Below are 24,383 nucleotides of genomic sequence, written 5' to 3'. Positions count from 1 at the left end.
TTCCGAGAGTTTAAGCTCCTGCCAGCAGTCCTTTGTCTTCTCTGCTTCTGCCAGCTTCTTGAGGATCTCCTGAATGTATCTTGATTTCTGTGGAGGAGGCAGGAGGACTGCCACCATGGTCTCTGCTTTCCAGTTCTGATTTTGGCTGAGTTTGTCCCAGCTTATATGATCTCTTATCAAAGGTGTGAATCTTGTAGAACTATAGTAAGTACTAAGAACATATACTGAACTAGAGAACTATTAAGCACCATGCTAAACAACCATTGTCTCTATCAATTCCACTGACAGCACCTTGTTTCAAGTTCTGGCCCATAACAGAAGAGATGTGGGTGTTGCTGAAAAGTTAACCAATTCTGATTAGATAGGTGTAAGAAATCTTAGTTAAGTCTTGGCCATGTTCTTGGTGTATTTTCTGTAAATATAAAGAACTCAATGAATGTTAACCAGGTTCCTCTGCATAACCTTGTACTGAGAACTACTTGTACTGAGAAACTGCGATTATTTGGTAAGACATTGAGAGGCGCAGGAAAAGGAGACTTTTCCTTGTGCTTGATTTGAGACTTTCCTCTGAGCCTTGGTAGGTGTTTTATCTCCAGGAAACTTAGTGAAACTAGCTGGCTTAAAGGAATGAGTGAACTATTCCTTTTGGTGGAAGCCCTCCATATCTGGGAAGCTGTTCTGTCCAGGGGATCATATGTCATATAATAAACTTGGCACAGGGCCTATATAAATCCCACAATGGGGTAGACTTCACACAGTAACAAACACCTTAATTGAGATTTGTTTTCCCCTTTGGGCTTCATTCTGACCAGCTGCATGATTTGGGGACTCCCCCAGCTTGAAGAACCAGGAATTGATGTTTCTTGAATAGGTGACGATGTATGCTACATGTTTGTCTGTCTGTGATTACTGTGATAACAGCGCCTGTTACATTGTGTACTGTTTGTCTATTAAAAGTTCCCTCTTCCCTTACGTCTTGTTTGAATCAAGGTTCGAAGCAGTCATGAATTTGTATTCATCCCCTTGAAGTTTGTGCCGGATGAATGCGAATTCCAAATAGATTAACCTGACAACACCTTGAGTTTAGCATATTTACAGGACATTCAGAGACTAGGATTGGTAACACAGACTTGGGAGCCAGGCATATGAATGTGATGATCAGCTAATAGAGAGAAAGGCAGTAAATCTACCTTTCCCTGTTATATTACTGCTTAGAGCGCAAGGAAAGGAAGGGTGTAAGACTGAACACTGAACTGGAGCAGGAAAGCAGTTTCATGTTTCTATTCCCTGGTTTCTACTGTTCTCTCTCCCTTTTGCACACTTATCCCTGATACTAAGAAGAAAGTTTACAGAAGGAAAGGCTGGGAACTCACCTCAGTGTCTCCAGTTTCCAAACTTGGTTTTCCATAGTCTTGCACAGACATTTTATTTCCTCCTTCCCGAAGAAATTTAGACTCAGATCTAAGTTCTTCAGGCTCTTACTGCTACCAAGTACAGAGAAAAGCTTATAGCAAAATGTAGGTTGAAGTAGACAATTTACCAAACTGAAGGAGAAAACATAAGAGGGAAAGTGGTCAATTCAATTTTCCATGATTAATTTATTTCCTGTCTTTTTTTGGGTAATATTAAAAATATATCGACTTTATGTAGTTTCTTTAAAAATGATCAGTCTCTTCCAGAAAAACAATATTTTTAGATCTCAAGTCATACTATAAGGCAAGACTCTTCAAGACTATTTAGTACCAGTTTTTTTAAAAATTGAAAAATATACCAATAGGTCATATTAAAGAAGAAAGAATCAGAAAAAAACCTCAATAATCAGTCTTCAATAGACATGAGAATATAAATTACTGAAAAATGAACTCCCTATTTTAAAAAAATTGTTGAAAAAGCTACAAAGCATTTTACAGAAATTAGGTTTATGCTAGCATATACCACAATTAACTCAAAATATACCTATGGCTTGAATATTGATAATCATGATGGAGGAGGAGGATAAAAAAAGAAGGAGGAAGATGAAGAAGAGGAAAGGAATAAGAAGAAGGTATGGAAGAAGAGGAGGAGGTGCAAGAGGAGAAAAACAGATCATGAACCTCATACAACTGTGAATAGGGGAGATTAGTGACAATAACAAAAGACAAAATAACTCATTCATTATATGAAATTGAAACATTTTTTCATGAAAATTAAATGTATAATAAGGAGAAAATATTAGGGTAATGTTTTGTTTTGTTGTTTAGGGCAGCAAATCTCTGATATGTGATTAATATCTAAGATATATATGGGAAATTGACAGAATTATATGATTTAAGTCATTGCTCAATGAATAAGTGGTGAAAGAAGATGAACAAAAAGCTCTCAAAAAAGAAACTGTAAACCTTTAATAATCACAGGAAAGACTGATACAGATCACTACTAATAAGAGAAATGTAGAGTAAAATAATCTTGAAACAAATTAACAAAAATGACAAAAGATAGGAAAAGTCAATGTTGGGGAACTGTGGAAAGGTAGATTCACTAATTCTCTATTGAGGGAATTGTTATGACTGGTATGGAAAGCCAATTTGGAATTATGCTAACAAATGATTAAAATATCTATACCCTTTGGCCTAGGGATAAACTACTAGAACAAGGATATCAAAGAAAAAATTTAAGTAGAGAAAGAAAGAGAAGGAAGTTTAGAGGAAAACATATATGACAATTTGAAAATAACATGTTGAATTTACTGCAGACTCTTAAAAAATAAATTATAAAAATTTGAAACTTTATAATTTTTGTTTTATTTTATATATGGAAACATTCTCTTTTTTGGTGTTCAATAAAGATAGAATAAAAAATTAAAATTAATAAAATATGACAGAACTGTGAGGAAGGAATGGGAATTATAGACTTATTTTGAGAAATGTATGTTATATAAAGACAAAAATGAAAAACTGTAAATTATAAATGACAAAATGCATTTTTTCCCACTGCTACTCCTCACTTCCTTCCATTCTGATTTTATTTCTGGCTTATAGTTTATCAAATATATGATATGCTGAGGAAAAATAAACAATCAGTGTCATGTTCTTTTCGCAAATATAATTGTTCTCTGGGAGCAGATTTCTTGGGGGGCTTCTGGAGGCAGCCTTCCTTTCAGTTGAGAGTAATAATAACCCCAAATGCAGCCAGGGATTAAAGTTCAGTCCTTTAATTGTTTCCTCCAAAATAGCCCAGTTAGCTTTTTCTTGTTGCTAGCCCTTTGCTTCTGCCAGCTTCAGCCTCCAGGTTTCTCTGAATCCTGGCTCTTTATCTCCCCAATTGACTCCTTGCTGAGGCTACAAGAACTTCTTATATATGATCTCTGAAAGGTGTGAACTCAAAGGATGACTCCTCCTTCAAGAGTGGGGTTGTGGGAGCTGTGATTTGTGAATCAGCTCCACTGAACTTGTGAATCTCATACTGAATCCTGACTTGTGAATCTCCCAAAAGTGTGAACTCCAGAGGTATGAACCAAGTACAAAAACACTGTTTCTATCAATTCCAGTGAGTTAGTAATTTGTTTCAAGTTCTGGCCCATAACAAATCAGGTCTTGTGATTAGGTATTTTTATTAACAATATTGAAAGAAAAGATTAGGAATTAATTCTACTTCTGCCTTTTAGCTAATAATATCCAAGAGTTTTTGCACTTGACTAAAGAAGCACTGTGTGTATATACAATGTACAATTGTATTTAGAAAGTATATGAAGTATAGACAACAGAGCAAAAAGTGAGAAGTGCCTGGAGGTACAATTATACATAAAACTTTTTCACCCACATACACACACAAACCCCCTCCCCAACAATAATTGAGGGTAACTTTATTCCATTAAAACTTTGGAAAGAAACTGCAAGTGACAGATTAGTAAATGAGACATAAGACTTCATTGAATGTCAAAAAAGAAGTTGAGTAAAACCAGAAAAGTGGAAGAAAGTCTCCTGAAAGTTAAACCATTACTTGAGTCCAAGGAATTTAGTCTTCCATATTCAAAAGAGGCATACATACTATACAGTATGCCCTAGAAAATGAATGGTCTATATGAGTTAACCATAAAGTGACAGAGAGCTGAAGATCTCAGTTCCAGGAAACATGGAGAGCAGGGGTGAAAGTTCCTATGATAAAGAAAGTATAGCTACAAAAGTCAAGTGTTAGCTACAGAAGAAGATGTAGACTGACTGTGTTCCTAGTGGAGGAGGCAAAGTGCTAGGAGAAGGCCTTGCTACTTCACAGGCTAAAGGAGAAACAACAAACGGTTCCTTGAAGGGAGGGAGAAAGTGCTTCAAACAGAAAACAAAGATGATGAAGGATCTGAATAGGAAGTCACAAATTCCCGTGGTTAAAAGATGCAAAGTGACAAAACCTGACACAAAGAATGAAAGGGAAGGAGGGCAGAAAAACTTTTGCTGTAATAACAAGTATGAGGTTATCCAGTATTAATCTATGTTGTAGGGGTGACACTTTGGCAAATGTGTGGCAGACGGGAGAGGGACTAAAAGCAGAGAGAGCAATGAAGAGTCTGTTGCAACAATCCAGGTAAAGAGGTGAAGAGAGCCTATACTAAAATGTGGCCAAGAGAGGATAAGAAAGAGAATCAATAAGGTCCAAGGAAAAGAACTGTGTGGGACAGGTGTTCAGGTACAAAGAAAAAGCATTTATTTAATCCTGCAGGGAGAGAGGCCCAGACACACTTGGGAGCCATCCAAACTCCGGCCATGTGTTCCTGGAACCTGGCCAGCTTCTGCCTTGTCCAAGACTTAAAACCAAAAAAGCTGAGCCTTTTCACTGGATAGACTAAAACAGGGGTCCTCAAACTACGGCCTGCGGGCCAGATGCGGCCCACTGAGGACATTTATGAGGCCCACCGGGTTACGGCAAAATCAGACCAGAAGTGACATTTGACCTAAACTCACGTTAGGGACGTACACTTCCGGCACTGGGCTGAGGCGGCAGAGACAGAGTGTGAGGCGATACCGAGGTGAGGTGAGTTCCCAGGCTGGGGTATGTGGTGTGGGGAAGGGAGAGAGATGCAGAAGATAGAGAACTGATGGCCCGCGGCCTTGTATGGTAATGGCAGCCACCACAATAGACAAGCGCGGGGGGATGTACCAGTGCATGCTACGCATGTCACGGCCATGGCAGGGGGGATTCACTGAAGCAGTGAAGGTTGGAAGCAGGAGCATGAAGAGCGGGAGAGAGAGTGTGGGAAACACAGGCATCACAGCGCAGAGGTAGCTTGCAGTTGGGCATTGCAGTCTGTATGTCTCTGTGCGGGCAAAGCTATGCTGGTATATTGTTTTTGTAGCGTTGTATATATATAATGGCATTTTACTAATAGCAATTTGGAATCCCTAGGAAATAATGATGTCAAGAAAAAGAAAATTGACTCGGAGTGTAGGATATTCAAAGAACAGTGGACTTATGATTACTTTTTCATGCAGTACAAGGAAAGAGTTGTATGTCCGATATGCCAGACACTATATTCTGTGTTCAAAGAATATAATTTGCGTCGACCTAAAGATAAATATGATTGTTTGGTTGGAGAAGTGAGAAAAGATAAAATATTAAACTGAAAAATACATTGACAACTCAGCAAAACACTTTTGTGAAGCAGAAGCAGCTAAATATTTCATCACTGCAAGCAAGTTTTCAAGTTGCCAAGCTAATAGCACACATTGGCAGACCATTTGTACAGGGAGAATTTGTTAAAGAATGCCTTCTTTCTGTTGCCAAAGGGATGTGTCCAGAGAAGGCCGATTTATTTAGTACAGTGAGTCTTTTAGGACCTACAATTACACGGAGGATTGAAGAAATGGGAGACAATCTGCATCAGCATTTGCAAAACTCCATAAAAAATTTTTCATATTTTTCCTTGGCACTCGATGAAAGCAATGATGTTTGTGATTCTGCACACCTTCTAATTTTTATTCGTGGGACAAATGATTATTTTGAAGTCATAGAAGAGCTTGCTGCACTGCAAAGCATCAAAGGAACAACTACAGGAGAGGATATCTATGAAAAGGTTTGCCAAACTATGAATGGTTGGAGCTAAACTAGCCAGCGTAATTATAATTTAGAACGTGAATGGGATGAATTTATCCAAAAATGAATATAAAAATAAAACACTTCATACAAAAGTTAGATTTAAAAAATTTAAGAAATATTTATCATTCCTGTGTAGATAAAATCAATATAATGTTTGAATTACAATTTAAACTAAGCTATTTGGGTCCTCATCAAATTATTAAGAAAATCAAATCAATGAGTTAGACAACATGATAACAAAGTTCAAATAAAAGAAAGATCAGGAACTTCAAACAAACCAAGAAGGGAAAAAGATGTAAAGGAAGCAGATTCAGTATCAGACCTTAAGCCATATTATAAATTGAGTGTCTTATTGAAGTATAAAACAGATAATTTTATGTCAAATTAAAATTTTCTTATATAATAAAACCTCCATGTAGCCAAGAATGGAAGGAATGCAGAAAAGTAGGGGAACAAATCCACTTTTATAGATAATCTCTCAGATAGAATGTGATTGGGTCATATTGCTATGATCTAGGAAATTTTGAGTTGATTGATTTAGGAAAAATTGGAAAAATTAGGACTAATGAAAAAAAAATGCTATCCATCTCCAGAGAAATAGATGACAAATGGAAATAAGCATAGTATGGTCTTACATTTATGGATATGAGTATATATGTATACATTTGTATGCTTACAGATATCAATGTATATTATGTGTGTGTATATGTGTATAGATATGTAACATGTATATATCTATGAACATATATGCATATGTATATACACATATATGTTTCTATGCCAAATTATAACCTTCTTTGGGAGGAGCATGGTTGGTAAAGGGAGAGGTGAAAATAAAGTAAAAAAGAGCATTGCAGAGAACAGAGGAAAACCTAGAAAGAATTATAAGTTTTCTTGAAATGGAAATTTATAACTTTATATTGAATCCTCTCATGTACTACTGTATATGTGACAATTTTTTTCCTCTTTTCTTATTTTGTACTTAAGTTTAAAATAGAATATAAAAATAGTCCCCCAAAACTGCTAAGAATAAAATTAAGTAAAATTTAAAATTAGTAAGCAAAGGGAAAAGAACCAAACCATATATAGTTATCGTAGAGAATATCTGGGTTCCTATCCAAAGGAAGACAGTGGAGCTAAAAAAAAAAAAAAAAAAAAGTCATTCCTTTTTCAATGAGAATCATCAAATGATCTCAAGCACAAAGCCTTCTTGAAAAGACTTAAAAATAGCTTTAAAAATCAAGACAGAACAAGTAAAAAAAGCTAGAAAAAAAAGAATTCAAGAAGTTTAAGAAAATTATTTAAAGAAAGAACTTGAAATAGAGAATCAAAAATTTAATAAAGAAAATAATGCTGGGGCAACTAGGTGGCACAATGGATAGAGCACCAGCCCTGAAGTCAGGAGGACCTGAGTTCAACTCTGGCCTCAGACACTTAACACTTCGTAGCTGTGTGACCCTGGGCAAGTCACTTAACCCCAATTGCCTCAACAAAATAAAAAATGAATAAAAATAAAAAAATAATGCTTTGAAAATTAGAATAGACAAGGGAAGCTAATGACATTATTAGACCTCAGGGAGTAATAAAGATAAAATAAAAAAATAGAACAGAAGGTGAAATATCTTAACAGAAAAACCACTGAGCTGAAAAATAGATTAAAGAGAGACAATATAAAAACAGTTGGACAACCTGAGAGATATGATTTAAAAAAAGAAACTTGATACAATATTACAAGAAATTATTGAGGAAAATTGCCCTGAAGTTTTAGAAGATAATAAAACAAATAGAAAAAAAAAAAAAAAAACTATTACACAACCTGAAAGAAATTCCAAGAGAAAACATACAGGAATACCATAGTGACATTTCAAAGGTCCTAGGTTAAGGAAAAAATATTATAAACAACAAGAAAAAAAATTTTTAATTGCGGAGCTCTAATCAGAATTATGCAAGAACTACCAGCTAGTATGCTGAAGGAACATAGGTCTTAGAACACTATTTCATAACGCAAAAAAACTGGGATTATGAGTATGGATACTTATCCAGAAAAGCTAATTATAAAACTATTTTTTTAAAGGACATAAAAATTCGTGTATGTTTTAAAAATAAAAAGCTTTAATTAAAAAAAAGAAAAAAGAAAGAAAAAGGACATTTAATGAATTGAGAAACTTTCAGCTATTTGTTGCAAAAAGGGAAGAACTTAATAAAAAATTCAACATATAAGATCCAAGAGAAATATAGGGAACACATTAAAGATCAATTATAAGGGACTTAAAAAGGTCAAACTGTTTACTTCTTATATGAGAAAACATTATCAGTATTCTTATGACTCATTATGTGAGTAGTTTGAAAGAAAGGCTTAGGCTAATATGTGTATGATGGAGTGATTCTAAAAGAAAATTACATGGAGATAAAAAAGTTGTAATTTTGATACAAATGAAAGGAAGAACTGAAAAAGATGATGCAAGTTGCAATAGGGGGATAGTAAGCTAAACCTTACTCTCATTGGAAATGTGTTAAATAGGGAACAGCAAATATACCTGGAAGAATATAAAACCTTTTAATTTTAGATAGAAATAAAAAGGTAAGGGGATAGGGTAAGGGATAAATTTTTAAAAGGATGAGTAGATTAAGCCTATAAAGCCTAGGAGAAGAAACAAGTGAAAAACTTTTAGAAAGATAACTACATTAAAGTAGAGGGTGGGGGTAGAAAATAAGGGTGGAGGGAATCTTTGAGGGGTAAATTAAGGAATAGAAGGGCAAGGTAGCAGGTGGCAATAAATTAGATGAGTGATAAGGGATATATAAATAGAGTTAGAATGGCAGTGAGGAAAAATAACATGGAGAGAAATACACGACAAATTAATAATAACTGAGAATGTGTATGGGATGAATGTACTCATAAAATGGAAATGCATAGCAAAATGCATTAAAAATCTGAATTCAACAATATGGTGCTTGCAGGAAATACAATAAAAATGAGAAAAGCATATAGAGATAAAATAAAAAGCAGGAACAAAATGTATTATATTTTAAAAAAAGCAGGGGTAGTAATCATGATCTCAGACAAAGGTAAAACTAAAATATATTAAATTAAAAAGAGAAAAATAGAAAAATTACATTATCACCAATTATTTTTCAATGCAGCTTTAGACCATTTAAAATAATTGATATTATATTGATATTGATGTATATATTATTCATAAAATAATCCCAAACAGAAACTACATGAGCAAAAATATAAAAACACTTTTTATACAATTAAAGTCATATTTAAATACTGGAGAAAGATTCATTGCTCATGGATATAGGTAAAACCAATAAAAATATTTTTTTTTTACTGACAATTTTACCTAACTGATATTTTTATTCAAGGCCATCCCAATTAAATTACTAAAAATAATAACAAAATTCTTTTGGTAGAACAAAAGAGCAAAAATTTCAAAGGAATTAAAGGGGAAAATGTAAAACTGGGAAATTTAGTGCAAGACTGTGAATCATATTATAAGGCTCTAAGAGCAATGGTAAAATGTAAAATGGAAATTTTCATTTACTTTACATTAAAATGCTTTGTATAAATAAAAAAAAATGTAGTCAAGATAAGAAGGGAAGCCAAAATTTGGGAAGAAATTTTCATAGATAATTTTTCAGACAGGGTACTATTGTGATGTAATACCGTGGTAATAAGAAATGATAATGTAGTTCATTTAGAAAAACATGGAAAGAATTGGACTTACAAAGGAAGATGTTATCTACCTCTAGAGAAATGAGTGACAGAGAGAAACATGCATCATATGGTCTTCCATATATGTATATGTGTATATAAATATATATATATATATATTTGTAAATGTGTATGACAATGTGTTTTTATATATACATATATGTATATATAAACATATTCATGCTTAATAGCAGACTTCTCAAGGGAAGGGGGAGGAAGTAGGAAGAGAGAAAAATAAATATGCAGCAGAGAATAAAAGAAAACTTTATTTTATTTTTTTTGCTGAGGCAATTGGAGTTAAGTGACTTGCCCAGGGTCTCATAGTCAGGAAGTATTAGTTTGAACTCAGGTCTTCCTGACTTCAGGGATGGTGCTCTAACCACGACGCCACCTAGCTGCCCCTTAAAAGAAAACTTTAAAGAAAGAACCAACCTAGGTTGCTTTGAAAATAATGGCTAGGATTTATTACATATGCTTTCATGAAATGGAAATTTCTTGCTCTATATTGAATTTTCTTTTATGCTCTGCTCTGTTTATGAAAATGTACCTTTTTGAAAATGAGCCAATGATGTGTGTGTGAGTACGTTTAAGAGAGCCAGATTTTAGTTCTAATATCAGCACAAATTTTCAGTCAAGGAATGAGCTGCCCCATAAGGCAGTGGCTTCACCATCCCAGGAGTCTTTTATTGGGGAAGCAGATAATCATGTTTCAAGGATATAATAAGAATATTCCTATTCAGGGATGGTCAACATGGTCACTCTCTATTGCCTCTGAGAAACAAGCATGGCCTCTGCATTTCCAGTCTGTGGATTCAGTGAATAAAGCAAGGCCACATTTATGAATTTATTTATTGATTATGTAATAGACTTTCTTCATCAAAACTTTGTTTTGTCTCTACCCGAGTTTTGTTCATCTTCCTCACTCTAGAGCTGAGCCCTTTAACATAGACAAAGATAAATAAATAAACAAGCAAAACAAACAACAGCACAAAACAGGGACAGGGTGTAGAGAGAGAAATGTTTACCATCTGATAGGGCTAGAACTAAGGAATGCTTCAACAGGCCCTTCAGACACCATTTGAGAAACCCCTAAGCAAACACTTTCTGCTCAATTCCTCAGAACAAATAATCCCCACAGCAATGGCAATGTGTGAGACTGGTTCCTAAACCCACCTCAAGAAGGAACCTTCCAATCTCCTTCCTCAAACTTTCTCTCCCTACTTCCTCCTCTGAACACCAAATTTAAAATACTTACCCTAAAGAAAACTCACAGGGGCTCACCTGATAGTTGGAAGCTGACAATCTTGTTTTGCCAAGACATTTTTTAGAAGCTCTACTACATCTTCCTGAATGTAAGTAGAAAACAGGTGTAAGCTTTTCAGGTTCTCAGCAGAGAAAAAGTCCAGAACATTAACAGTAAAACTTGAAAAATGAGTTATTCTGAAGAAAACAGAAAACCAGAGAGGGCATGATCAAATTACATTCTCCAAGACTGATTCAATCCCTATTTGTCAGTGAGAGATATCCTGTTCTATCACATAAATTATATTCAATTTCTTTGAAAATCTCCCGTTTCTAATAAACTACAAATCCCTTTTTACTTAGATTCCCATATGTCTCTACAACTGTACTAGGGATAGGGGAGTGGGACAGAGATGGAGTTGGACCTTTGGTTTCACTAATATACATAACTTCGTGGTGAGGAAACCTCAAAATAAAAATTAATAGGTGGATCATCTTTCTGGTAAATTTGAACACAATGGAGAAAAACAGAAGAATTATCACAGGAGTGAAGAGGGACAAATGTCTCAATATTTAAAAGGTAGAGAAAGAAGGTCTGCTCTTCAAGTAAGAGGCCAGGGAGCTTCACTTGGATTCTAAACAAAATTTACTTAAATTTATTTGAAAGGGTTTAAAAAATCAACTGAGCAGAAGATGGCTTGGCAGTTTGTGTAACATGATTTGGATTGTATACGTGTGTATGTATAATAAATTCAATATAAATCACTTTGTGACAAAGAAGCCAAAAAAATATTGAGGGATAAGGGCCGCTAGATAGTGCAGGATAGAGCACAAGCCCTGAAGTCAGGAGGACCTGAGTTCAAATCTGGCCTCAGACACTTAACAATTCCTGGCTGTGTGACCCTGGGCAAGTCACTTAACCTCCATTGCCTCAGCAAACAGTTCAAATACTTTCAGTGCCTAGTCCTTTCAATTTGAATGCTTTGCACCCTTGTCCTAATACACACCACACCTTGTCAAACAAGCACTGAGAGAGACAGAATCCACAATAGTAGAGTGAACAATCTTTCTCTGTTTTACCCTGGCTCACTCACTCTCTCTGTTCCAGCCAAAGGAGACGACTAACACCTCTCTGACCTTGCCATCCCTGCCTCTTCACAGACTGAGTCCAGGGCCAGGAAGCTTCAATACCTCCCCGATCTCTCCTAACTCTTCCCTTGAGACAGGAGCCCCAGTAGCAATGGTGATGACAGCTCTATCCCTGCTCCCCCCAATGTGGGTCTGAAGATAACAGGCTGAGTAGGCCCTGATTTTTCAGGTTATAAAAGTAGAAAGCTGCAGGGAAAGAACAGGAAGGAGACCTTTCCTCTACAAAAAGTGATACTCACAAGTAATATTTATTCACTAAAACAGTGGTTATTTCCCTCCATTATTACCTATCAGTGCAGCTCATCCTTCCCAAACCAGAACGAATTCCCTCTAGCACAAGAAACATAGAGTGAAAACAACATTAGGGAGAACTTTTATCCATTCCTGGAGCCAGATCGAGGGAAGGTCAGAGAAGTCACAGTAGGACATCAGAGGGAAGCTGGCACTCACCGTACAAATTGGCCCCAGAGCCTGGTGAAGAGAAGGGCCTACTGCACCAAATTCCCAGAGGAGCTAGAATGGCTAAAGCCTTGGCCAGACCTCAGAAAGGCAATCTGCAGTCACCCTCCCCAAGTCCGGGTGGCTCTTACTGCTTACTGTCATTTTATGTCCCTAATCCTCGAGAGCCTCTGAAGAGAGGAAGTTTATGAAGACTCACCTTAATATCTCCAGCTGACAGTTCGTTTTTCTCAAGGTCTCACGTGGAAGTTTCATGTCATCATTCTTAACAATTTCACCTTTCAAGTGCAGGCTTTTCAGACTGGGAGCAGAGAAGAGATGCTGACAAGAAGAGTAAGTTACCTTGAAGTCTGCCAACCTGTAGGAGACATATGATCACAATCAAAAAGGAATTTTTTTCTTTCTCCAGGATTTACTTCTTTCTTCTTTTTCTGGGAAGGAAGTCAGAGCCATCAATTCTTTATAGCCATTATCCTCTGACATCCCCATTCCATCCTTGATACTTTAATTTCCTTAAAAACTTCCCCTGATTAATATCTTGATGTCCAAGCCCATTCTTCCCATTCTGAACCTCATGCTTGTGCTATATTGCGTCAATTACATGATATAAGGAATGCAAGAAAATGAGAAAGAATTAATCCTGATTGGGAAATATTAGGAATAATAATGTGGAAAAGGAGAGAGGAATTAATTTGGATACCTTTTTCTTGACAAGAATAATTAGTATCGTTGGCATTTCACCACTGCAGCACACACAGGCTGCATATACACACACGATCCTTCTTATTTTGAAAAAATGTCTTGTGGTGAGCCTTGTTTTTATAATATTTTCAATTCTAAATAAATCTCCCCATCACCCAGTTCTACAACCATTACTTATAACAAGGAATAAAAGAGCAGGGAAAATATTTCCACAAAACAAACCAACATGGATGCAAGTCTGTCAGCATATGCAACATTAGACATCCAAAGTCCTCTCTCTTCCAAAATGAAGAGAAGAAAGTATACTGATATCTCTTATTTGGGATAATATTTGATCAAAAATCACCTATGTGCCATAGAGAGCATAGCACTCAGCATTCATTTATGTAATTCTTTCTAGTCCTTTCTAAAATCAGTTTGTGTTAGGATTCTTACAAGGTGCTAAGTCAGTTATTTAATTTAGCAGGGTAATTAACAGTTCTCTAGTTCACTAATGTACTTATTAGTACTTATTAGAGTACTACAAGATTCACACCTTTAAGAGAGCATATATAAGGTAGGAGCTTCAACCAGGATGCACTCAGGGAGACTCAGAAGCCAGGATTCAGTTGGGCAGAACGAAGGAAGATAGAGAATTGGTGGCAGGCTGTCCTGTGGAGAACACTGAAACCAAGATCCGAAAGGCCTCCAGAAAACTAGCTGAGCCCCAAGTGAAGGAGATAAGACTTGGAAAGAGACAATAAAAGATTTGGACTTTAACTCCTGGCTGCATTTGGGGTGATTATTACACTGAACTGAAAGGAAGGCTGCCTCCAAAAGCCCCCCAAGAAATCTGCTCCCAGAGAAGATTATACTTGTCAGGGAGGGCGTGATCACCTCCTTTTTATGATGTTTTCATTCCTTTTTGAGCAGTCAGGGAAGGCATGATCACCTTTTTTGGGGTTCTCACCTCCTTGAGAAGTCAGGGAGGTCATCATGACTACCTATGTTCTAAATCAAAAGAAAGTGGGAGATGTTAGGATTCTTACAAGGTGCTAAGTCACTGGAATTGATTGACAATATAATTATCTAATTTAGCATAGTATTTAACAGTTCCCTAGTTCACTAATGTACTTAGTACTTATTAGAGTTCCACAAGATTCACACCTTTAAGAGGGCATATATAAAGAGGAGCCCACTAAAGGACAAGCCCACTAACACACAAGCCCACTTTCAGAAGCAGAGACAGATTCATTCCAACTTCCACCTTTGTGCTGGCTGGAGACATAAAGGCTGAAGCTGGCAGAGGCAAAGGACTTGCGGCAAGAGCTCTTGGAACCAAGGAGAGATATAGGTCTCTAAGAAAACTAACCGGGACCAATGAAGGAGAGAATATTTGGAAAGAGAAAATAAAGGATTTGGACTTTAACTCCTGGGTACTTTTAGGGTGATTACTCTGAACTGAAACTAAGGCTGCCCCCAGAAGCCACCCAAGAAACCTGCTCCTAGAGAACATTACAATTTAGAGAAGAACATTACAAGTTTGTTCATCATTTTTTACAGAACAATAATATTTCATTTCTCTCATATACCACAATATGTTCAGCTATTCCCCAATTGAGAGATATCTACTAATTTTCTAATTCTTTGCCACCACAAAAAGAACTGCTACATTTCTGCACATGTGAATTCTTTTCTCTACTTTATGATTTCCTTGGGTTACAGAGCAGGTAATGGTACTGTTTGGTCAAAGATTTGCACAATTTTGTAGCCATTTGGGCATAGTACCAAATTACACCCTAGAATGATTAGAATTCCATCAACAATGCATTAGTGTCCCAGTTTTTCCACATCTCCAACATTTATCATGATCTTTTCCTATCATCTTAATCAACCTGAGAGATGTGAGATGGTACCTCAGAGTTGTTTTAATTTGCATTTCTCTAATCAATAGTTATTTGGAGCATCTTTTCATATGACTATAGGTAGCTTTAATTTCATCATCTGAAAAGTATCTGTTTATATCCTTTAACCATTTATCAACTGAGAAATAAGTTATATTTTTACAAATTTGAAGCAGTTTTTTATATAATTCAGAAATGAGACATTTATCAGAAACACTGATTGTAAAGATTTTTTCCTAACTTTGTACTTCCCTTTTAATCTTGTTTTTGTTGATTTTATTTGTGGAAAAACTTTTTAACAATGAATGATGTTAATCATTAATGAAAACTGTCCATTTTGCCTTTCATAATGTTCTCTAGTTCTTCTTTGGTTATAAATCCCTCTCTTCTCCAAACATCTGATAGGTAAATTATCCCTTGTTCTCCTAATTTGTTTATGGTATCATCCTTTATGCCCATGGCTTTGTGTGGAGATGTGTGGGAAGTGCTGTGGAGATCTGGAACAGAACAGCTGGCCTAGCTAAGTCAAGGGTAGTGCCAGAGACAAAATCTAATTTCCCTGGGACTGCAGGATGGAGAGAGTAGAGAAGAACTAGATTTTCAATAATGTCTATTTTCTCTCTTTTATTTAAGAAATTTCAGGAAGGTGACTGATCTTGTTCTCATTAATTTTTTATGGCTAAAATTATCATGTTTAGATCGTATAATGCATTTTGAAAATAGGTAGTTAGTTTGGTGGATAGAATGCTGAGCCTAGAGTCAGGAAGACTTTTCTTGCATTTAAATGTGGTCACAGATACTTACTAATAGGGTAACTCTAGGCAGTTTCCTCAGGTATAAAATGAAAAGTAAAAGGAAGTGGCAAAGTGCTACAATATCCTTATCAAGAAAACCCCAAAGTTCACAAAAGGGTTACAAAGAATCAGACATGATTGAAATAACTGAAAAACAATCCATTTTTTAGCTAACTATGGTATGTGGTATGAGATTTAAACTGAATTCCTATCAAACTGCCTTCTAGTATTCAGAGCTAAACTGATCAGAAAGAGAATTTTCCTTTCAATATTATATTCTTAGCTTAATCCCACTGAGGATTATTATTTTCAAAGCTTTCTGTTTATTCTTTATCTCATCCCCTGTCCTTAATTACTTCTCTATTTTAACAACTACCAAACAAATTTGATACTTTATAATAGAATTTGAAGTCTTCTAATTTCCTTTATTTGTATTTTTTTGCTATTATTTCCCCTGAAACTGAAAATTTTGATTAACGAAATAAATTTTGTTGTTACTTTTTTCTGATTCTATAAAATATTTCCATGGTAACTTAATTTGTATAATATTTATTAAGCCTTAAAAATTAAGAGATCATCATCATTTTCAACCTCTCATTATTTATATCTCTTTATTTCTGTAAAAAATTGTATTTATATAAATCTTGTTTGTATGTTTTCTGCTTTTTTTTATTTTCTACGGATTTTGATCAATCACTAAGCATTCATTAAGTACCAGACACTGTGTTAAATACTAGGGATAAAAAAACAAAAATGAAACAGTATGTTCCCTCAAAATTCTTCTATTCCATCTATAAAGAAGAAAACTTTATACAGACAAAACATGAAGTCTTTAAGGGCACTGAGTGTATAATACTTATCATTTCTTCTCCTGCACCATGTGCAATACCTAGTACAAAGGAGATGTTGCTTCTGGATATCATTCAAAAATAAAAATAGAAAAAAATCTAAAGTATGTGTTTTTAATATATAAATAAAATTATATATTTTAGATAGAATAGTTCATAATCTTATCCTATGTATATAGATATACATGTCATATATACATGTGTAATATGTGCCTATATATTTATATATGTAATCATACATATGAGCATATGTATATTCCTATTTTACCAAAAAAAAACATGATTTGCTGGCAATTTGCAAATAGATAAATTTTGTACCTTGCTATCTTACTAATGCTATAGTATTGGATTTGGAGTCAACCAACCTTAGTTTAAATTCTGATTGTATGACTTAATTAATGTCAATGAGTCTTGAGGTTTTTATCTGTAAAATCAGAGGAAGAACATCTTGTTCTCCTTTTAAGCTCTAAATGTATGAATCTATTACTAATTAGTTTCTTCATTGACTCTCTGAGGATTTCAGAAGATACCATCATGTCATCAAAGAAATAGAGATAATTTCAGGGTTTTTTTTTCTTTTTGCTAATATGTATAACTTTAATTTCATTCTCTTTTGTTTGTTGTTGTTTTAACTAATATTTCTAATATCGATTAGTGGTGGTAAGGGTATAGATCCATTTTCCCTCTGGTTTTTTTTTCCTCTACTTTTCATCATCCTATTTTTCCACTCATTTAGATTCAGGTCCATCCTTTCTTTGCCTCCTAAGATCTTTCTTTTTCACACCTCAGTTCTTTACCTCATATTTCCCACTCACACACTCATAGTTACCCCAGACATGGGGCCAATTTATACTTACGTCAGTTTTTCCAGTTTGCAGTTTGGATTGTTTAGTTCCTTACAAAGGTTTTCCATACATGAGTCATCAAATTCAAAGCTGCCCAGCATTAACTCCTTCAGGTCTGGATTCTTGTTGACTATGGAAAAAAGCTCTTGCCAAATACCAGCAGGTAAACCAAAATTAGAATAACTAGAGAAAAATGAGAGAATTTGTTATTGGTATCAGTGGCAGTCAAGTTACCTGCCAATATTAATGTCTGTACATGTTTTTCTGAAGGGCAAAAGTGAAAAGATCCTTCCTTGTAAATTGTAACAATTTTCAAGGAGAATAGAAGTAACATTAGCTTGGGACTCCCAAGGCTGATATATCTTAGACAAATCCAAGTACTGGCTCACCGCCAGATACATTTGGCCTTCACTCAAACTCCTGCTTCCTCCTCAACACCTTTTCCCCATTGTTTTCTTACTCAAACCCTCCAATGCTCAGTGGCAATGCTAAAACCAATATCTGGATCAGTTAGTTGAAAGAAAGAGGGAAAAACCTCAAAGAATGATGGGAAAGATCTCTAAATATTTGACATGCACAGAAGCCCAGAATTTACAATGACAGACTCAGTTATTCAGAATAAGAAGAGATCCCATTATACCGAAAGCTCTCTATAGGACTCAGCAACTGAAGAATTTGTCATGAGGAATTGCCATTAGAACAAGGGAACGGAAAGTTACTCCCAGAATGTCCCAGGAGAGAAGAGATGACAACCCCAGCCAGTGCTAAAAGAGATTAAATTGCAAAGGCTTAGATAAATACATTGAGCCCATAACTTTCCCAACTGAAGGGGTAAGATCATTTAAAACTTTTCTAATACTGCTCAGGCTTCATTTTTATTTTGTTTTCTGTCATTTTTCCCTTCAAAGGCACCCTTACAAGTGTTTATTTTGCTGTAATTGCACTTGGAGTTATGTATTACATTCCTAGATATGCCACTTGGAAATGGTCCCAGCTTTTTTTTTTCCTGAGACAATTGGGGTTAAGTGACTTGCCCAGGGTCACACAGCTAGGAAGTGTTAAGTGTCTGAGGCTAGATTTGAACTCAGGTCCTCCTGACTTCAGTGCTGGTAATCCATCCACTATACCACCCAACTGCCCTGGTTCCCAGAAATTTTAAGTCATTTATCATAAAGAAAATTTGGAGAAGAAACATAGAGCACTGTAGACACCAAAAGTATAGAATACAATCTCCTTGTAAACGTTTTCTTTTGTCTCCAGAATCTAATTAGTGCTTCCACATAGTAGATGCCTAATAAATGAAATCCACCATCAAAGATGAAGAGCCAAATGCCAGGCATTGTTGCACTTTGCCCTTCTTTGTGCCAGTGCAGCAAACTACAGTAGTGTTCTTTTCACCATTTATGTGACAAACCCACTTATGACATACTGGTTTGAATTAGTGCCTGGGTTTTATTTTTTTCTGGCAAAGACAAAACTATTATCCATTAGGGATCTCTTCTACAATTGCAATTTTTAAACAGTCAGTAGCATTTGACTCTTTGGTCCCAAAATTCTCTGTCCCCAAAGAAAGAAAAGCCAGAGTGACATTCTGGGCTGGTCCTATGGCCAAAGCTGAAAGTAAAACATTGGGCTCCCTCAAAAGAAAGATCCATAGTTCAATCTGTCTGCAAAGAGCCCAGTAAAGGCTTCAAGACACAAGAAATACATGAATCAATCCAAATGCTTTCTGTGATAATAGAAATAAAAATTAACATGAAAACCTAGCCACCATCTAAAAAGTAATAACTTCTAAAATGATTAGTTTCAGAAACCAAGGTTAGCTTGATACCTAGAGGATTAGAATTTTTTGTTAATCCTCTTTAGATATGTATAAAACATGTAGCCAGTATTCATAGTTGAGATGGCTACTAAAACATAGCTGGGAATGTTCTAAATTCATATTGTACAGCAATATTACACCTACACAATTCTAGAATTTGTGTAATGATGATAGATGACATCCAAAGACCTTAAACTTTCTTATTTCTTCTCCAGATAGTATATTTTACTTATCATGATCAATATGACATATGAAGTACAATAATATAGTAGTATTCCTGTTAAGTGTATTCTATTACATATTTACAAGCAAAATACTACTCATTTTTCTCATATAGAAAAATTTAACAATATTGTATCAAAATTTATTTTAGACTTTGATTTTATGTTTTCCAAGTGTGAATACTTTGAATATGATAGCATAGGATAAAAGTTCTTTTTGAAAAAGATCCAAAAAGATCAACTTATAAACTATTAATATTTTGTAAAGACAGGGCTCCTCTTTTGAGAGTCAATGTTAGAATCAGTTATTTCCAATTATCTTAATAAACTCCCATATGAAGGAGGGATCATACTCAAGTATTTAAAGAATAATTAAAGTGCTTTCAAGTTTTTTTATTTATAATTTTAGTTATTAGGGTGGAATTTAAATATGGTATTCACCTACAGTATGTATTAACAGTTTTTATATGAATTGAAATATTCTATAAACAAAGTATATTGCACCTGCATATTAAAAAGAAAAGGGAACTGGTCTGGAAAGTATATGAGAATATGAGAAATTGCACTTATAATTAACTGCTAATAATAAAACCAAAAAATTAGATTTATTTTACTTGAACAATTGTACTTACTCAGGTCATAGTTACTTTGATTTAATTGCTTAAATAAGGTCTGCTGAAAAATGTATTTGATTGTAATTCATGATGTTGGACTTTGGGAACCATTACTGGGATGCAAGGATTGATGAACAACTTATATTGATTATTTATAGAATCATCTATATCAATTTCATAATTTAAGTGACATTTAGACAAAACTCACAATACAATTGTGTATTTTGCAAACTACCAATTTATAGCACCTTGATTTATAATAGATACATATTTCTCATTTTATAAAAAGTAACTTGATAAGCTATTTGTACTTTGTAAACCTCTTATTTTCCTTACACTTATTTCCTACTTTATAGAACATTCTTTTTGAAAAATTAACACACAAAATATAGCACCCTATGTGTTTTATGTAGACTAATATCCCTTGGGAATAGATATGCCATAGAATAATTGTCCAATTTTACTCAAATTTGAAAAAGTGATAAATTAAGTATTTGTGCTAAAATTAACAACTGTAAGGATTCCAATCACCATTAAACATATATGGGTGCACAAGAGTTTTGATTTAAACAAGTATGACAACTTACGATAACAAGGTGTCATTACAGATATTAATTTTAGCATATTTTATGTAAACACACAGAGGACATTCTGAGAAATGTGATTATCATGTAAAAATTTTTCTAATAAAATTTAAATTGTAAAGTAAAAAAAAAAAGAAGAAAGAAATGAAGATACTCACAAAGATATTTTTCTTGCCTTATAACAGTGCTTAATACAAAAAGCTGCATTCAGGGCATCATACTGGTGGTAAACTTGTACTTTAATTTCTTGGATGTTATCTAGCACCTGTGTTACAAATTCAGAGTCTTGAGTCTCATATAAGTGAGAATAAAATTCTCGGAAATAAAGCATAGACTGATGGTATTGTATATTTCTTTCAGTCTCTCCCTGAGCCCACTGCAGTAACTGTGACTTGATTTTCAGTGACATTCTGCATCTGAATTTTCTCTCCAGCTCCTTTGCTGTCTCTACGTTTAGGAAGCCAAACAGGAAGCGGACCACCAGAACCACAAAGCTGGAATTAAGCCCACTACACTCCTCCAGAAGTTCTCTGACACCTGGGATGGAGGCATCAGAACTCTTCATCCCTTCTTTCTCTGTGTTCATCACATAGAATATGGCAGCAAAAAACTCTTGGAAGCTCAAGTGAATGAAGCTGTAGCAGTTTTCACAGCCACTGTCTTTCTGGAAAAGATTCATGTCTAAGAAGGCAGAGACATCAGCTGCCTCCAAGGTATTCCTCCTGAGGTCCTCCTCCTCAAACAGCAGTTTCCTGTCCCAGATCCCCTCAGCAGCCAAGCGACACAGACCCCTCAAGTGCTGAGGGATGAAGTTTTTGTCATCAGGGATGATTAAATTGGAAAGATAACACATGTAGAGGGCAGTGGTGGTTTTCAAAGCCTGGACAGGATCTTGTCCTTTCTCCATCTGCTGTTTCAGGCAAGTGCAGACAACCCAGTTCATCAGGGGAACGGAGCACATAGTGAATAGTGTGTCATTGCCTTTTACTAAATGAAAGGCTTTTTTACCCAAATCTTTATCTCTGAAAAATTTGCAGAAATACTCCTTCCTCTGCTGCACCGAGAAGCCCAGGATCTCCACATGACGTGGACTCTCTAACAAAGGACAAAATTTCCCCAGAGCAGTGAGTCTTGTTGTGAGCAGCAAGCAGGCTTCAGGGAGCAAGGTTTTCCTCAGTAAGCTGCTCAGCAAGATGGATACTGGCTCCTTCTGCTTCCAGTCTTTGCATAGATCATATCTGTGCTCGTTACAAGGGAATTTCAGTTCATCTAAACCATCAATGATGAACAGAAGTCTCTCTGGCTGGGACATGATCTCTGCCATGGGAGCCTTTGGGCCAGGCCAGTCATTGGCAATTAAATCAGCAAAACTAATTTCTCTCTCTCCTAATGGGTTCAGTTCTCTGCAGGTGAGATAGAAAACATAGTCGAACCTCTCCTGGAAGAGGTTTCCTTCTGCCCAGTCCAACATCACCTTGCTGGCCAGGGTGGTCTTCCCAATACCAGCAGCCCCTTGCAGCACAACAGTGCGTGGTTGGACACCTGTCTCCTTAAAGGGATCAAATAACGCTACCATCTCTATAAGCTGCCCTCGTTCCTGCATGAACTCAGTGTGTTCCCATCCATAAACAAGGAGCTCATGATGCTTCTGTTCCTTGTACCGATAACCTCGAAGAAGCAGCAGCTGTGTGAATCGGTGGTGAAAGAGCTCATGCTCCCCAGGACGAGAATTCCTCTCCCTCATGAGCTGGAATTTCTCTTTCATTCGTTCTCGGTACTTATTTCTTTCATCTAAAGTCACAACAAACAAAACAGAGATTTCAGGGTTATATTTGCTGAGGGGTCTTTGGGAAATGTCCCTGAGATCATGACTAGGGCACCACTGTTCCCAAAGCCCATATAAAGGTGAAGTGCTGCCCCCTGGGTTTGCCCTCTTCTCACATCTGGTGTCCAAGGAAAGCCCCCAAACCTTGCCCGCACCTCAGCTTAAGTGATCTTTCTGAAACATAAACACAGCCCACATCAGAAGCCTCAATGTCTCTGTCTTGTTCACAGGACAATGTCTAACCTTACACCGTATTTCAAGGCCTTATTTGTCCATCTTATTTTCTCCCAGCTTCCCTTTCAGGAGCTTCCTACCCTCCTTTGCATAGTTCATGTTATGCCATTGAAATCCACAAGTCAACTCCTCAAACATTTATTGCCTTCTATACGACAGGTAGTTTCCCAAGAGTTGGGGATAAGAACAATGACAAAAATAATCCTATCCTCAAGAAGCTTGCAATCTAATAAGGGAAACAACATGCAAACAGTGGACATGAACAAGATATAATCAAGATAAATTGTAAATAATCTCTGCAGGAAAGCACTAACAGAAGGGACACTGGGAAAGTCTTTTTGCAAAAGGTAGGATTTTAGCTGAGACTTTCTGTAAGCCTGGAGATGACAGTGAGAATTTCAGGCATAAGAAACAATAAATGGTAATTAGAATGTCTTGGGCTCACCAAAAAACATTTCCTCTGTCAAAATCTTGTCAGTTCCTAAGAATCCAAGAAAATCCCACTATCCCATGAGTCTTTCTTCTGATCATTCCAAATGTATGATTTCTCAACTCCTACAGTGTTCCCTTCTGTTATGCCCATTTTGATCTCATTTCTGACTACCTTATATTAGTTTTTATTCTTTGGTGATGATGACTCTGTGCTATAATTAAGGAATAATTGGATTTACAAAGTGTCCTGAAGGGTTATCAAATCACTTCTTCCTTTGAACAGTCCTTTATTTTTATTTCAAAGAAATAGGATACAAAGCATTGTAAGAAGCTTCTATAATATTCCCAACAAGAGCTTGTCCAGAGTCCTCATACAAACAAGTCATGGGAACTCACCACATCCTAAGGGGCTCCTCAATTCTGGAGGGTAGCTGTAAAAAGCTGAGAGCCCTTCCTTTTCGTGAGCTGAAACCTGCCTTCTGTGCATTCTACCAACTGGCTCCTCTCCAGGATACACTGACTTTCTTACACCATGCCTCAGAAATCATTTCTTTCTAAAAGCTCTTCCAGTCAAGGAACTAACACAATTGAAGCCCCTTCAACTTCCCAGACCTTTCCCTCAAATTGGATGACTCCTCTAAGAACCTGCATTGAAGGCAGGCACTCCGGGCTATTACTCTCTAGGTTGTATTCAGAACTTTCTCTGCCTTGCCTGATGGCAGGTATCTCCTCCCAAACCCAACTTGTCAAGTTTTTTTTTTTTTTAATTTTTCTTCTTTCCCTACTCGAACACCAATTGTTATAGGACACAGACTATTTTTCTTTCTACTTTTATTCATTATCCCAAGCATTAAGCACAGTACGTACTTAATAAATGCCTGTTGACTGACTTGAGACATGATAAGCATGAGTCCTTTCCCAAAGTGTTCAAATATTCTGTCTATA

The 24,383-nt window shown here is 35.9% G+C and overlaps 1 protein-coding gene across 1 annotated transcript in view; it reads right to left on the bottom strand.

Moving 5' to 3' along the window:
- The window catches only part of LOC105749909 (NACHT, LRR and PYD domains-containing protein 12), a 61,792-nt gene that overhangs the window by 19,782 nt on the left and 17,627 nt on the right, over window positions 1–24,383 (bottom strand). The window contains exons 3-7 of the mRNA XM_031961466.1: window positions 21,106–22,890; window positions 17,719–17,889; window positions 12,834–12,992; window positions 11,066–11,224; window positions 1,374–1,544 (exon numbers count right to left, since the gene is read on the bottom strand). Coding sequence (XP_031817326.1) covers window positions 1,374–1,544; window positions 11,066–11,224; window positions 12,834–12,992; window positions 17,719–17,889; window positions 21,106–22,890 — 2,445 coding nt within the window. The remainder of the gene's footprint in view (window positions 1–1,373; window positions 1,545–11,065; window positions 11,225–12,833; window positions 12,993–17,718; window positions 17,890–21,105; window positions 22,891–24,383) is intronic.

The sequence above is a fragment of the Sarcophilus harrisii genome, chromosome 3 (assembly GCF_902635505.1).
Source record: "Sarcophilus harrisii chromosome 3, mSarHar1.11, whole genome shotgun sequence".
NCBI classification, from domain to species: domain Eukaryota; kingdom Metazoa; phylum Chordata; class Mammalia; order Dasyuromorphia; family Dasyuridae; genus Sarcophilus; species Sarcophilus harrisii.
Note: the sequence above shows the minus strand (reverse complement) of the source record. Positions and strands in the feature narration are given on the sequence as shown.